This window comes from Osmerus mordax, chromosome 16, assembly GCF_038355195.1.
Source record: "Osmerus mordax isolate fOsmMor3 chromosome 16, fOsmMor3.pri, whole genome shotgun sequence".
In the NCBI taxonomy this organism is placed as follows: Eukaryota; Metazoa; Chordata; class Actinopteri; order Osmeriformes; family Osmeridae; genus Osmerus; species Osmerus mordax.
The window spans coordinates 3,951,480-3,967,937 of NC_090065.1; the positions used below are offsets into that span (position 1 = coordinate 3,951,480).

General features: G+C 45.9%; 2 protein-coding genes across 2 annotated transcripts in view; both read right to left on the reverse strand.

The window, feature by feature from the left end:
- Nucleotides 1-3,764: 3,764 nt before the first annotated feature.
- Nucleotides 3,765-5,653, reverse strand: tmem236 (transmembrane protein 236). Its single transcript, XM_067253900.1, has 4 exons — nt 5,400-5,653; nt 5,188-5,260; nt 4,587-4,710; nt 3,765-4,390 (listed from the first exon to the last, which is right to left on the reverse strand). The coding sequence occupies exons 1-4, from the start codon at nt 5,651-5,653 to the stop codon at nt 3,765-3,767; spliced, it is 1,077 nt and encodes a 358-aa protein (XP_067110001.1).
- A 511-nt stretch (nt 5,654-6,164) lies between these two features.
- The window catches only part of LOC136958999 (collectin-12-like), a 31,058-nt gene continuing 20,764 nt past the window's right edge, over nt 6,165-16,458 (reverse strand). The window contains exons 8-23 of the mRNA XM_067253181.1: nt 16,202-16,311; nt 15,941-16,024; nt 14,070-14,155; nt 12,940-13,024; nt 12,557-12,632; nt 12,357-12,452; nt 12,111-12,257; nt 11,420-11,510; nt 10,883-11,078; nt 10,670-10,764; nt 9,807-9,895; nt 9,598-9,685; nt 9,445-9,499; nt 9,168-9,333; nt 8,918-9,039; nt 6,165-8,492 (exon numbers count right to left, since the gene is read on the reverse strand). Of these exons, the coding sequence (XP_067109282.1) occupies nt 8,279-8,492; nt 8,918-9,039; nt 9,168-9,333; nt 9,445-9,499; nt 9,598-9,685; nt 9,807-9,895; nt 10,670-10,764; nt 10,883-11,078; nt 11,420-11,510; nt 12,111-12,257; nt 12,357-12,452; nt 12,557-12,632; nt 12,940-13,024; nt 14,070-14,155; nt 15,941-16,024; nt 16,202-16,311 (1,800 nt within the window). The 3' untranslated portion in view covers nt 6,165-8,278. The remainder of the gene's footprint in view (nt 8,493-8,917; nt 9,040-9,167; nt 9,334-9,444; nt 9,500-9,597; nt 9,686-9,806; nt 9,896-10,669; nt 10,765-10,882; nt 11,079-11,419; nt 11,511-12,110; nt 12,258-12,356; nt 12,453-12,556; nt 12,633-12,939; nt 13,025-14,069; nt 14,156-15,940; nt 16,025-16,201; nt 16,312-16,458) is intronic.

The window sequence follows — 16,458 nt, forward strand, 5'->3', positions numbered from 1 at the left end:
GGGGGGGTTCGGAGGCCAGGACGGTCGACCTGCTGGAGAGCTGGATCTCTCTCAGCACTTTTCTGGCTCTTTCTCTCTTCAGCCCTGACGCAGTGGAAACCGGTGGATCCCTCATGGCGCGGGTAATCTACTAGATCACCAGGTCCACTGCCTCCCCCCCCCCCCGGATCCACGGGATCTACCACGGGATCCCAGGGACAGTTGTGTTGCTGAGAAGATTCACCGGATCTTCAGCGACTTGGGGTGGTCCATCGATGCTGGTCTCGCCGGAGGTTCTTGGCAGAGAGGGAGAGATCAGGGATCCTTTACGGAAGTTGTGTCCTTGGATGGGTTCCTTTCCCTCGGAGTGAGACAGCTTTCCTCAAAGCAGCAGGTGATTCTGAAACGCGTCTGGACTCTTTGAAATAAATCCTCTGTTGTGCGAGGAGCCCAATCCTATTTCGTGTTCGTCCCAAATTGCGGCTCGTCTATTCAGATGTTCACACAGCTTTGTCGAGTGTGTGTGTGTGTTCACTTCACCTCTGTGGAGAACTTCATTTCATTTCCCCTCCCGTATTTATTTACAATCCGCCCCCCCCCCACCTCATTCTCTCTCTCTCTTTCAGCCCCACCCACCCTGCCTCCTTCCCCTGTACCCCCCCCCCCTCTACCCACACCCCCTTACCAGTAACCCCCCAATGTGAGGACAACACACACATTGAATGACATTCTCCTCTTTGTCTCTCCTGCTTCGCTCTTTCCAATCACAGTTGCCGATTTGCGATTTCCACATCTGTCACCCCTGTCAGTTACTCTGAAGCCTGGTCTGGGTGCTGAAATTTGGGGAACGTGTATGGTCCTCTGTGCTTCTGCCTCCACCTCCCCCTCCACTATAGGTCCTCCTAATCTCTCTCTCTTTTTGTCTTTCTCTCGACTTCGCTCACTCGCTTCCCTACATCCTTCTCGAGGATCCTCTCTTGTCAGGGGCATTCCCGCTTACCTGAGTTCCTCTCTTTCCCTTCTGTGGTGAAGGTGACACGTGTGTGAGTTTCGTGGGTTTCGCTGGCGCGTGCGTGCGTGACAGCGTGCGTGCGTGTTTCGAGGCTGCAGCCCAGGGATGCCGCTGCTCTCTCTCTCTGTTGCCATGCTCGAGCAGGTAGCATTCCGCTAGCGCAGGAGACACACCGTCTGAATTCAAATGTGCCTCCAGCTCCACCAATATGCAATGCCCGCCCCCACCCTGCATCCCCCTCCCACCCACCTCCTTTCCCTGCCCTTTCTTTTCCCTTTATCTCTCTCTCTCTATCTTTGCCCTCAATCTTTTCTCTCATTCCCTCTGCATCTGCATATTTTTCTATACCTTTTTCCCCCTTGTCTGATTCTCTTCCCTCTGATGCACACACACACACACACACACACACACACACACACACACACACAAACACACACAAACACACACATACACAAACACACCCACACAAACACATTGACAAAAACAAATTTCTCTTGTACATTTTGTGTATTTCTAGGTAGAGAAAGAGATTACAAATAAATTTACTTTTGTAGTTAAGTGCTGAAGACTTCACTATTCATTTTCAAAGGTTTGCTTGTATGTTTCATATGAAACATAAAAACAGAAAGGTCTCTTCCCGGATTTACATCTTTGATTGTCTTTCATGATGCGACAGTCAATACTGCATGAATTGCCAGGTTCTTTGTTCACAGCGAACGGTGTTCAATTTGAAACTTGACATCGTCATAAAATGAACAGGAAGTTTACACTTTCTCTCAAAACTGCCCCAGCATCCGCCCTTCCTCTTCTATCTGAGACAGCGAGGACTGGTGTGTACCATCCCCTGTCTGCTCTGCAGTCCGGCACATCAATCAAGGAGACAAAGACCAGGTGCTTCGTGGGGCATCATTCTGTCAGACCTGTCCTGGTGGAAGACTACAGATTACGCCCTAGCATCTATCTGTAGTGTCCCAGTGGCATCCCGCATTGACAAACACACTTCAAGGTTACTCTCACATGACTTATGTGCCCAGAGTGTCTCATAAACCATAGGTAGGAGCCTGGAGAGAAAACAATATGGGCAAGCTAGAAAATAATCTTGGCATATTCAGGGTGGAAATGGGAGAGATTGAAGAAGGAGAAAGGCCTTCTGTTGATGTAGTAGATTGATTGTGTGTGTCATTAAATGCACACAAAGTTATTTGTATACTCTCTAAAGGATCTGAAGCTGCAGGTGCTGTATTCATGTAATAGCCAGGGATGCATTAATATTCGGTGCCCTATTCATATACTACATATTGAAATTTAAATACCACCAAATGTGTTGGTTTTGAATTCACCTATTTAAAAATGTAAATATGAATTTAATTCAATGCAACAAAGATTTGTTGTTGAATTTGAGCAGCCTGAAATTTGTTTTATTATAATTTCAAAATTATTATTATTTATTTTGGGGGGGATCTGAATTTTACTGTTCGCAATTTGAGCAAATTTCTGAACAGTGAACCTAAATTTTTTACATTGAAATAAATGTACATTAAAATGTTAAAGAGGTGAATTCAAAACCAACAAATTTGGTGGTGTTCAAATTTCAATGTAAGTAATAATAATAAGCATACAATGCCTTAATTCAAAACATGATGTCATTGATTTGCTTCTATATTCTATGACAAAGTCAAACATTTACTGTGCATTCTAATTTCTTAACCCTCGTGCTGCCTTCGGGTCACATGACCCAAAGGTTCATAACGAACCATCATTGTGTTTACCCAATTTTACCCAATACAAAAACAAATAAAAATAATTTTCTTTTAACCATTCCAATGTGGGGGGTCTGAGACAGCCCAACAGTTAAAAGAAAATGCTTCACTTTGTTTTTGTATGAGGTAAATTTGTCGCAATACGACGGTGGGTCACAATGACTGATGGGTCAGAATGACCCGAAGATAACACAAGGGTTAAAATACTGTAATAACAATGTAAAAAGTGTTTGTGATAGTTGCTGCCACTTTCCTCAAAGGTCACCAGAAAAAAGAATAAGCAAACAAATCAAAATGAAGTAACAATAAATAAAAAAACATACAAAAAGCAAAAGAATCGATGAGATGAAAAATGTCATGTAACACATTACATACAGTATGTTAATAATAAGGGATACGTTTTATGATAATTTCAACACATTTATATTGTCATGATGTTTTGAAGCTACTGACTGGGGAATCAACATGGCTAAACATCAGCATGTCTGACTGTCTCTCCACCTTCAAGAAAAGGCTCAAGACGCACTTGTTCCGGGAGTACAACGGTACTTAGGAATGGTTCGCTTGACCCGATGTTAGTTTCCTCAAGGATCACAATGACTCTTGCTTAGAGACTTGTTGCTCTTGTGGTTAGTGGTAACCGATTTAAATTTTTGTACTCGCTGTGATATAGTTTTATTATTGTTGCTTGTTTTTACTACAGGTACACTTGCACTTATAGCGGTTCATGTTTTTTAATTGTAACTTGTTTAACTACATGCTCTTATGGTTCTTCCCTTTGGCACTTACTTTGGTTGTTCACAATGTGTGCTTCATGTTTTGGCTACTCGCAATGTTTTTCTGGCTATCTTGTTGTTATTATCAGTGACCTATGCACTTTGTAAAGCTCTCTCTTGGAAGTCGCTTTGGATAAAAGCGTCTGCTAAATGAATAAATGTAAATGTAAAATGTAAATGTCCCATGAAGACTGTCCACAAAGGACCTCAAAAGTTTGATCTCCAGTAGGTGGAAGCTCAGAACATGCTTTCCCTCCCAAATAACTTGAGCTTCGTCAAAAAATTGAAATAAATATACGCGAGACACACCATCAGATTCTTCACAGGATACAGTACAGGTGTCACGTAACCAAACACAACGGTCAGAGAAATCCGCACGACAAGGAAAGGAAAATCCTGCGTGACAAACCCGGCCGAGGACAGCAAGGCATTACGGGGCGTGATGACCAGTCTCAGCATGGACAGGTAAGCCAGGATGTAGACGGGGAACACCCAGCCCGAGAAGAAGACGGCAGGCTCCCCCGCCACGCGCACCATCTCCACCGTGTCCATCCAGAACAGGAAGCTGTCCACGACGACCTCCGACCTCGTGTCCCGCGCCCACAGGAAGCGGAGCGGGCCGGAGGGCGAGCCTGAAGACGAGTACAGGTAAGCGGCGCTAGCAGGTCGTGAGCTGGTTGCTGACAGGCTGTACTGGTCCCGGTCGCCCCATCGCTCGGTGGCGGTCCCGTTCCTGTTGTCGGGTCGGGCCGGTGACCCGTTCTGGACTCTGTCAGAGTACAGCTGGCCCGCCACCGTGCTGACCTGCTCCAGGTGGGTGAGGACTGGGCCGGGGATGTCAAGGTCAAACTCAAGGCTGTCCACTGGCAAGAACAAGAGGAAAAATCTAAATCAGCATGCGCATCATTACAAGGTTATCGCAAAACCAAATCTAATTGATTTAGTCCCAATTGATTTTAAAGGGAGAGTCCACTAAGGGGCGTGCTGTCGTTTTGTAACACGTGGCAGGTCTTTCTTACAAAAGCAGAGCTGGAGGCTGATACGGTTTGACAGTGTTACCTTTGCCAGTGAGTCGACAGGGTCGAATCCTTTCTATGATGTCCACACAGATGAGGGAGAGGAACACCAGTGAAACAGGAAGCTCAATGAGGGTGTCATACCTTAGTCCCCGGTCCACCTGCACCTGCAGTGACAGAGAAGAGGGACTCTGGGATACTTTCGAAACAGGAGAAGGTAAAAAGAAAGTTCTTCTCTTCTAGGGGAAATGAGTCTTCTTTTGGCCTTGGAGTGGTTTTAGTGATAATTCATTATCACTTATGTCATACTTTAAAGAAAAAAATTATAATTTCACATAATTGATCAATTACTTAAAAGGACAGTTGCCTCTCCAGAGATATGACTGAGTCTGGGTTAATGGCCAACAAGTTTTGTTCAAGGCTAGTTACTGAGTATCTAAGGTTTCACCCTTGTCATAGTCCTGTGACCAAAAGTATTTCCTTGCTTTCCTTATTGTTTTGTGGTACTATGACTCTAGTCACAATTCTCACATAAGTGGTTTAGTAATTCAGCATATACCAAAGTTTTTCTCTTGATGAAATAACATGAAATTGCGTATAGTGCGGCTTCAGATTAAGAGCAACCGACTGTGATGATACTGTACCTTGGAGCTGGCTATTATGATCGCAAAACATGGTAATGTGGCCAGCAGTACATAGGCCAATGTTGTTGGTCTCCTGAAAGAAAAAAATGGATTTTAGCTTCTATTCATCTTCCTAGTGGGCTACCTCCATATTTAAAGACCACCTCACCTCAACCTCCATCAAGGCTCTCGCTACTCAGTCAGTACTCCCTGTTACACACGTCCCAACTCACCACTGCGTGATCTCCGTGATGCACCTGCGTTGCTTGATGATGAGGTACTTGAGAGGGACCCACACCAGCAGAGTGACCGAGGTCACGTAGGCGATGGACGCCGCCACCACCAGCCAGTAGGCCGTCAGATCCCCCCCTCTCACGTGACGCATTAGCGCCGCAAAACGCTCCATGACAACAAACACAGGCACGCTCAGCGCCGCGAACTGCAGCACCTCGTAGAGGACGAGTTTGATGGTCCGACCCCGGAGCATTCTGAAATCCTTCTGGGTACAGTGTCACAGGTGAGTCTTCAGGGCCGATGTTGTCTACTGGAATGCTAAATCTCCCACGGGAACTAGTGACCCTTCCTCTGGACTCTGCACACTCGCTATGCTTAGTCTGCACTGAGATTCTTAATGCTTTTACTGCCAAGGCAATGAGGCAGTTTACTTTTTATTGAGTCACAAAAAGAAGCACTATAATTGTCCTCCGTAGAAGAGCAGGCGTACGTTGAGCCTTGGACTGGTCAACTGACTCATTTGTAATGAGTGAGGATACAGAATTGGCAGTTATTCATAGTGTTAGTTTTAGGGAGTCAGGTGGCTGAGCGGTGAGGGAATCGGGCTAGTAATCCGAAGGTTGCCAGTTCGATTCCCGGTCATGCCAACTGACGTTGTGTCCTTGGGCAAGGCATTTCACCCTACTTGCCTCGGGGGGAATGTCCCTGTACTTACTGTAAGTCGCTCTGGATAAGAGGGTCTGCTAAATGACTAAATGTAAATGTAGTTTTAAGGGGTTCGATTTACTTGAGGTTATGCAGGAGGAAAAACATGTTTGGAGCATATACAGTATTTACAAAGGTAACAGCTCTACCTAGTGGTACACATCAACGTGGTCGAACAGAATTAAAACAGAATTATGTACATTTGGCCTAGTTTTATTGTGAATACCAATTAATAAGTAATGGTTAAAAGAGATCAATACAAACAGCAGGGTACACTGAACAGAACTTTTACAACGTTTTAAAAGTAAAAGTTAAAAAACAGGCATCTCTTTACTGTACATTAAAGTAGCATCAGGGGATCATCTCCATCCATCTTGCGGTGCAAATAATTGGCGTGGTTGTCATGACAACTGGCTCATTAGCCCGAGGTTCCCCCTCCTCCTCAGCACCCCTGCTACATCACCTTTATAACACTGTAGTTGACCCATTGATTAGCTCCTGACAGGGTCTAGTCAACAATCTGAAACCTTAACCATCCGATTTGCACAATCCGCATTTTGAAACGTACTCACTTCCCACGGGGTCACTGTCATTCAAGCCCCTTCTCACCCAGCAAGAGAGGTCACATTGCAAATCGAAATGTCTACAGGCCTTAACATCACACATCAGCTTCCTACTTCGTCCAGAACCACTAGTGCTGGACTTCTTAACAATTGATTCGTTAACTGTAATAAATATTCATTAGCGTTGAAGGTTATGCGTTTGCCTGAAAGGGTTTTGAGAAAAACAATTAAAAAATGGGAGGGAGACATCAATTCCCACAATGCCATTTGATTCTTCTCTACCATATAACAGCAGCTCCTGGATATTAAGTTTCAAAGAGAAGAACACTCCTGTGTACAATTTAAATATACAACTAAAATCAGGCAAAATATTACATAATACTTACTTTTTTCTCAATATTACATATTTCTTAATGTGCTGTGCATTTAAAATAACAATAAATCAACAAATATAAATTAAAATGCTATACAATAAAAGACAAACTCCCCCCAAAAAATAAACTCATTTTCACACTGACTAAAGATATGCTTCAGAAACATCAGGTGCATTCGAACAGCCAGCCTAATATCACCATGACAACGGTAGTGTTTGCTAGTATTCCAAAACTAAAAGAGAAAAACATGCACAGATATAGTGCTGCCTTCTTTAGTTTATCATTAGCTTCGTTTCTATTTACCCTTTCTTCTTTCCTACGCCCTACACCTGGCTAAACGTTTCGGATGCTGGTCCAGGTGAGTGTTTGGTAGTGCGTCGCCAGAGTGAGAGGGTCTCTATCCTGTAACACTTCTAGACAGGGCTGCCTTTTACCTCAGGAGTAGGAAGCATTTGCCTTCCCGAAGGGAACGAGCCGTGAAAACAGTGTGACGAGACTCCCTCCTGCTCACCCATGCTGCGCCTGCCTCACGCTGCCCTATCAATCAAGAGCACACTAAGGCAGGAAGGTGGGAGACTTAAGACCATTTGAATGAAGAATCTGTTTTAATTAAACCCTGCAGGCCCTCTACTGTCAAACACTTGACCACAAGGACGTTAGGGGGCCTCACTAACAGTACAGTATTTACAACGCGTGCATGCTCCAGTTCTTTAGTTCTTTTCTTCGCAAAGTGGCTTCAGTCTTCAGTACTTCTAAAACAACGCGACAGTTGCGCCGAATGACACAATGCAATGTCTTCAGCTTCACTCAACAAAGTAGTGTCCTTTAGTTAAAAAAGAAAAAAAAGAAAAAAAGAAAAACAAGAATGAAATGTGAGAGGCAGGAAAAACCTGTTTTTGTCTTGGCTTTGGAACAGCACTCTGGGTCAGCTGGAATGCTTGGGTATAACCAAGGGCCCTTCCATTGTTTGGGTTTAGTGTGTGTGAGGGGGACAACGTTGAATCTTGAGAACTGTGTTTGGTCTGAACCCACGTTTGTGTCAATCTGTGCAGAACCTGTCAATGTAGTATGTGTGTGTTGAATCTGTACATCCTGTGTGTGTGTGTGTGTGTGTGTGTGTGTAACAGTAGCTGTGTGTGGCTGTAGATGCTGTGTGTCCTGTATGTACAGTGCCAAGTATGTGTGCGTGTTTAGGTGTGTGTGTGTGTGTGACTGTGTTTGACCTCCAGGGGGCTCCTATAGCAGGGTTTTCTCTGGGTAGGGGTTCTGGTGGTTGTCTGACAGGGGCGGGGGGAGGTTGTGGCCGGCCGGCCCGCTGTAGCTGGCCTGGCTCTGGGTCAGGCCTACAGGAACGTTGGCCGTGTTCTGGTAGGATTGGACGTCTGCAGGGGCCATGCTGCCGGGGCCTGGACTGTAGACCGGGGGCTGGCCCATGTACATGTGGACATCACTGTGAACAGCAGGGACAGGACAGTCACTACACACCTGGAGTGGAACTCAAATGTATCGACCACTTTGGTTTGATCAGGATAGGGTCTAAATCACATCTAAAGCCCAAAGAGGATGAGGCGAAGGAATCTAATAATAATAATAATAATAATAGTATTTGTAAAGCACTTTATATTTAGCTAAAATCTCAAAGTGCTACAGGTTAAAAACAAGAAAGGGCGCCAAAAAATCATGTCGAACAAAAAAGAAAATCTGTTGTGTTCATAGTTAAAGACTTTTGTTAAAAAACAGTTTTTTTGCTACAGATATGTTTATGGTTATTCCTGATTCCTGCTGTAACGGTGGAATTTCCTCTCATGGATAAATAACTCTCTCTCCATCTGTCCCTCCATCTAGCTCTCTGTCTGTGGGGCCCTGTGCTCTGACCTGGGAGCAGGCTGTCCTGCCATGGGGGCTCCTCCCTGGAGCTGCTCCAGGGGCCCAGGGTAGCCCTGCACCGCTGGGCCGCTCAGAGCATACGAGCCCCCCGCAGACTGGCCCGCGTACACCTGGGGATACACACACACACACACACACACAATGAGTGGAAATAACCCACAAGCATTACCCAAGAATCCTACACCAAGCTACCAGTAAAGAGTGAGTGTGTGTGTGTGTGTGTGTGTGTGTGCGGTACCTGCGGGGCTGTGTTGGCAGGCTGCTGCTGTTGCTGCTGCATGTAGTACTGCTGGCTCTGGAGCTTAGCGTACATGGTGTAGACGGGGTCCTCGTTCATCAGCTTGGCGTACAGAGACATGGCCTCCATAACCTTCACATTCAGGTCTGACAGCTCCGAGTGTTTCCTGGAAACCGAAACAAACACGCATGTGGTCGGGCGTCATTAATTAGGTGTGCGTGTGACGTTCAACATACACAAAAGCTGACATGTTATGGTTGTGACGCGAAAACTGTACCTGTCAATGTCCTCCAGCTTCTGGTCGATGAGGGGCCCCATCTGGTTGCAAGCACCTGGGAACACACAGGAACAACACATGTACTCACAGCCGCGGTGACATCACTGATTAGACTGTCCTGCTCTCCCGGCGGGAGGGCGTCACATGACTGACCTTCCAGCTGGAGGAGCTCGCAGGCGTCCGACTGGTTATCTGTGGGGTCAGCACTCTGAATCATCTGCAGGAGCTGGTCCATCTTCTCCTGAGACACACAGAGCGGGGTTTGCAAGGATTGTCTGTCTGTCTGTCTGTCTGCCAGCTAATGTGCAGACATCGGGACATGTAACTCATGCAGGAGGCAGAACAACAGTCTGTGAGGGTACCTCATCTATGAAGGCGGGCTCAGGTTCAGGCTCTATGGTCTCCACCTGGATTTCCTCACTGAACTGGACCGTCTTCTTCTCTGTCTTCACTGTGGACGGACAGGGGGAGGGGGGTGACGGGGTCGATCAGCTGCTTCGAGGATGGAGGGAGGGAAGGGAAGGTGTGAGGAGAGGGAGGGAGGGAAGGGTTAGGGAGAGGGAGTGAAGGTGTGAGGAGAGGGAGGGAGGGAGTGAAGGTGTGAGGAGAGGGAGGGAGGGAGTGAAGGTGTGAGGAGAGGGAGAGAGGGAGGGAAGGTGTGAGGAGTGGGAGAGAGGGAGGGAAGGTGTGAGGAGAGGGAGAGAGGGAGGGAAGGTGTGAGGAGGGAGAGAAGGTGTGAGGAGAGTGAAGGTGTGAGGAGAGGGAGAGAGGGAGGGAAGGTGTGAGGAGAGGGAGGGAAGGTGTGAGGAGAGGGAGAGAGGGAGGGAAGGTGTGAGGAGAGGGAGAGAGGGAGGGAAGGTGTGAGGAGAGGGAGGGAGTGAAGGTGTGAGGAGAGGGAGGGAGTGAAGGTGTGAGGAGAGGGAGGGAGGGAGTGAAGGTGTGAGGAGGGGGAGGGAGGGAGTGAAGGTGTGAGGAGGGAGAGAGGGAGTGAAGGTGTGAGGAGAGGGAGAGAGGGAGTGAAGGTGTGAGGAGAGGGAGAGAGGGAGTGAAGGTGTGAGGAGAGGGAGGGAGTGAAGGTGTGAGGAGAGGGAGGGAGTGAAGGTGTGAGGAGAGGGAGGGAGTGAAGGTGTGAGGAGAGGGAGGGAGTGAAGGTGTGAGGAGAGGGAGAGAGGGAGGGAAGGTGTTAGGGAGAGTGAGAGGGGAGGAAGTGAGTGAGAGAACTTACTCATCTCAGGCTCTGCAGTGAGGTCAGCAGTAACAAAGTTTGAGGGGAACAGCCCGACACCCTTGTATGTTTCCCCCTTCCACCAGTTGGGGTCACTGTAACCAAAGCAAAGCCCATGAGGGCTGTTAAACCCGGGCAGAACTCTGCCCTCGGCTCTAAGAGACGTTCGAGAAGAAGGCACAGAGGGACTGAGATTGGAGGGCCAATGTTTACCTGTCATCCAGGATGGTGATGATCTCGCCTGATTTGAAGGTGAGCTCGTTGTCCTCTGCGGCTTCAAAGTCGTAGATGGCGCGCACCTTCCTCCCCTCGGCCTTCTGGGAGGACAGGAGGCTGGAGGCGCTGGGGTAGAGGCTCGACAGGGGCGTGTGAGGCTGCAGCCTCTGCTCCTTCAATGACAACTCAATAGCTAGGGAGAGAGAGAGAGAGGGTTGGAGAGAGAGAGAGAGAGAGAGAGGGTTGGAGAGAGAGAGAGAGAGAGAGAGAGAGGGTTGGAGAGAGAGAGAGAGGGTTGGAGAGAGAGAGAGAGAGAGAGAGAGAGAGAGAGAGAGAGAGAGAGAGAGAGAGAGAGAGAGAGAGAGAGAGAAAAGGGAAAGAGATGTCTCAGACATTTTCTAAATTCCTTAATTATCCCCTGAGGATAACGAAACACTTTGAAGTTAAGTGCTTCGTGGTAATACCACACCGCACCACCTACTTAAACTGACAACAAATCAATGTTTTGATCGAGGTCACAGCAGAAGCATTTACCTTTGGCCAGGTCCTCTTCCTCCTTTTTGTTGGTTGAGGTGGAGGGATCTTTAGCTACTAACGCAGGGCTGGCTTTGGCCTGCTCTGCAGCCTGTTCACACACACAACCATAGACAAAGACCATCAGAATCTCCACACAATAAACATCACACCAAAATACTAATTTCTAGCTCACACAATTGCATTCACTTAGCAGACACTTAAATCCAAAGCCACATAGAAAACCGCAGATATAGCCGGCACAGCAGATAATCAGCCATCGGAAATACATTTACATTTAGTCATTTAGCAGACACTCCAGAGCGACTTACGGTAAGTACAGGGACATTCCCCCGAGGCAAGTAGGGTGAAATGCCTTGCCCAAGGACACAACATAATTTTTTCACGGCCGGGAATCAAACCGGCAACCTTCTGATTACTAGCCCGATTCCCTAACCGCTCAGTCACTTGACTCTCTCCCTCCCTGAATAACCTGCTTTTAATGGTACTTCAGAAGTTTGACCCAGCTTCTACAAACACGCAGGCTGTTCCGGACATGCCCATCACGGAGCCCCAGTCCCGGGCCGGAGCCCCAGTCCCGGGCCGGAGCCCCAGTCCCGGGCCGGAGCCCCAGTCCCGGGCCAGAGCCCCAGTCCCGGGCCAGAGCCCCAGTCTCGGGCCGGAGCCCCAGTCCTGAGCCTGGCACACCCACCTGGGAGCCCACGGCAGGGAAGGTGACTCCCTGCTCCCTCAGGTTTTTGATCATGGCTGAGATGAGGCTGAGCTGGGGGTCGTTGCGGAAGTCCTCCGCCCACTCCACCATCAGGGCCTTCAGCTTCTCACACACTTTGGGATGACCCTGGAAAAAGCGTGCGCGAACACACACACACTCATAAGCTTGCGACTCCTGTTCAAACTGCCACTGCCAGCTAAGTACGATGGTAGAAGCTATTCAAACCTTGTTTAACACATTGCTGACTTCACTGGCGAACTCTCTGGAGCACACTTCTAAATGGAAGATTTTCCCGCAGTTTGAAACACAGGCGCCCAGTAGCTGTGAGGAGTGAAATCATAACGTCAGACAACATAGCGACTCGGGCCAGTCTGAGGTACTGCTCTGTTAGGTCCACTAACAATGTGGACAGTCCAGCTGCTTACAGTCAGTGCCTGCATGGCTACATGAGGATCCTTGTGGTTCACTCTCCTCATTATCGACCGGAGACATTCTTTAGGCCTGGAAGGGGAATGAGAAATGTTCATAAAGGCCCTAGGTAGTGTATAGGGGTATAGATCTCTACATGACTGAAGAGACATTACTGAAAGTCCATTTGAAAGGCATGTGCTCAGTTTTTCCGGTTGGTATTTATCAATGGTTACATCCAGGAAGAGAATAAAGGTGGATGCATTTAAAAGACGGTTCAGACAGGGTATTAATCCTCTCTGTCCTTCATGAAACATGACAAGTTATATGGGCAAACAGTGCACCACAACGCTATTTCATTAGCTGGTTCCCATGACAACCACAGTTCTGTGGAACTGACCCGGTGCGTGACTGTCCTATCTTATCACAGATGTCCAGAATGAGGCCCCAGTCCTCAGCAGTGTTCATCTCACTGGTTGCTTTCTCTGCAAAGGAGAACAGCACATTTTATATTCATTCACATCACTGACTGGCAAAGACATGACATTGATTTTATTGGATCTTTTTAATTCGATCAAGTAATATCAATGTTTTGGTCTACCGCGCACACACGCAAAGTGTTTCACAGTGTTAGGATGTAGTAAACACTTGTTACACAAGAGAACTTCTGAGGCAAAGAGAAAGGAAACGAAACATACATGTGGTTACACACATACCACTTACACACCAAGCATTATCAAAAATGATACATGATTAGTACACTAGCTAGCTTCTTATCAGGATTCGTCACATATGGAGCTACAGTGATGAGTCTCCAGCACAAATGTAGGCTCTATCCTAACTAACCAGCTGCTGTAACTTACGTTTATGACTATTAACTACATGGCATCCCTCTCAAACAACATGACACCCGTAGCTAGCTAGCGAACGTACTGAATACAGCGAAACTTGTTTGTCCTACACTACAGCTGCCCAGCTTTATTTTATTGGCAAGTCTGCGTATCGCAAACAGCTAGTTAGCAGGACATGCAGTAAAAGTATTTAGCTAACAATCTATAAATTGTGGTTATAGTACTTTTATCAGCAGTAGCTTGGAAAGGTAGTAGCTAAGTATACTTAAACTTATCAACTCCCATCAATAACAATATCTGGACATGGCAGGTGCCCGACTGCTAGCTGCCCGACTGGCAGCTTGCCAGCTAACGGTGCTAGATTATAGCCTGAAAAATGTTAGCTTGACAGCTAAATTAGGTAACAGTCTGGCTAGCACTAGCTAGCGAACCGTTGGCAGCCAAAGTCAGATTATGGGGATGGATCTCCCACAACAACAAGGACAGTTTAATAATAATTTATTAGCAACACGACACATTGCTGACAAAACATTTTAGTGGACTTCGAACTAGTCTAGCTTACTGGCTAGCAGGAAAATACAAACAAAGCATAACCAATGGTCTACTGATTAGCTAGCTAGCTAGCTAGCCAAGCTATTTGGGTAGCTACTGTACCATGATAACATCAGGCTCAACTCACCAACATCTTGCTCGAATGGATTAGACGTGAAAAGAGGCATTGCCGAAATGTTGACTGTCACCAAGTCCGCCTTGTTTTTTTCTCTTCTGTGAAGTTATCTTTATGTCAGCACCTATTAAGTGAATAAAAATGCATAGTATAAGAGACTGTAGTGTTAGCAGCGTTGGCTGAGTCTAGACTACACAGTCACTCCTTGATCAGACGGCTGAGCATTCTGGGTAATCAGGATAAAGGAAGTGGCTAGTTTATCACTTGTAATGATGTAGGCTAATCAAAATTAAAGTCAGGAAAAGTCTCATTTACTGTCTAGTAGCTAATGAATTGTGTACATATAGTATACAGTATTATAAATAAAGTCTGCTAAATAAAAACTATTGAAATCTAAATAAAAATGTTTACAGTAACTTACTCTCTTCAGTCATCTGGTACTGGGCGCTAACCTGTCATCGGGTGAGAATCACATGACATGCTGTTATATAGCTCGCCTACTCATCACTTCTCCACAACTCTGTAACATTGGCGCCTCATTAAATGTTTCAGTCCAGTCAGAGTTTGAGGATAGCCAACATGGCATGGTGGAAGGTGGACTAAAAAGGTTACGTACAACATGAATAAGCAGGACATTTGCGAAACCAGCAGTGGTCGTAAACATGGCTTTGAATAAACAGTTAAAAACAGCACTAGTTGGTTCCATGAGGTACCGTTGTGTCCTTCTCCATTCAGATATTTCCCTTCAGATAATAGTAGCAGATATACAGAGAAAAATCATTACACCAGTTTGTGTTTGCCATTTTCTTTTATTGAATACAAATCAGTGTGAGAGGTAATTGATTAGTGACTTATTCAAATCAAACTGGGCCTTCAGTGGATAATGTGTTGTTGAAGAGGCTATAATTGGGCGTAGGAACTTTTCCCTAAGCAGCAACTGTATGGTAAGGGTATCCAGGGTTAAATCATTCATATATTCCTTAGATAGCAATTGATTAAAGCTATGTAAAATAGAAATATAACATTTGTACATATTTGGCTTAACATTGAACAGAACATTTCATGAGGTTATATGCTTTACCAGTACAGTTCAACTATATCAAGCTTCTTGTTGGCAGTCTAAGGCCTCAGAACTTATTTTGCACTACACAGCAGCATTGCTAACATTGAACATGAGTTCTCAAATAAAGATTTTTCACATTGATAATCTTTTAGATTTCAACATCGATATGATGAAAATGTACAGTACTTAATTTTCTGAAGACATACCGAAAAGGAGGTTATTGTTGCAACAAACTGTAATGTTCCAAACGACTAATTTCAAACAACAAAAATGTTTGCATTGTTTTCCAATATTGTAACAAAATGATATACAAGATTATTTTCTCAGATTTTCAGAATATATTGTGAAAAGTATTTACATATAGCTATACAAGAACGGCGGCACCAAAAGTTTCCAACTGAGATTGCGTGTGAGTGTCCTGTAAATTATTTTGTTCTTGTGACGGCACTTCACTCTGTGTGGTGTTTGGGGTTTCTGTCGGCCTGCAAGACGACAACAAATTATGGCCAAGTCTAGGCTTTGGTCCCAACTGGAACTGTTGTCCCAACTGCGTCTCAAAGAGTCCTGGGGTAATAGCCCAAATCCTTCATCATCTCATCCTTTCTTCTCCCAACAATGGCTGCTATAAAACGGGCACTGTAACTGTACAGAACAAGGGAACACATGAAACACAATTTGTAGTCAGACAAAGTCAGACAAACGGTTGGTCATAAAGACTAATCCATAATCGAGACTGAAGAAAGATGTGCACTGTTACTTACTCTCTGCGCTGCGTTCACAGATGACCCCAATGCGGTCAGTGCAGTAGAAGTCGTTCCACTTGGCCTCGTAAATGAGGCCGGCACAGTCCTCTCCCTGCTCGTGGCCGTGGGACCAGTTGTCAGGCTGGCCTGGCTTCCACTTCCTATAAGGCCGTAAATAGTTAAACACTGAACATGTTTGTCAACATTCATGGAAAGTTACATGATTTTCTACAGTTTGTCAGTGTGATGGCCTCTTTAGATTAACAACTGGTTGAATCTCCAGAAAATATTGATTGATTGAATTGACTGATCATTTGTTTGTTGATTGAACAACTCACGTAAATGTAGGCAGAGTTCCATCCACCCATTTCCACACGTTCTCTTCATCTTTGTCCGTCAGACCCAGCCAGAAGTAACCCTTTCCTGTCATCCCTGTCCTCAACCATTCCTGGGGTGAAGGAGGACATTATTTGATCAGAACAACACATAGTATGAACAGTGTATATCCTATATATAGTATATATCATACATGTGAAATCATATATGTATAGGTTTACTGGTGTAGAGCTTTTTCTTTCTTGAGAAACCAAAGTGC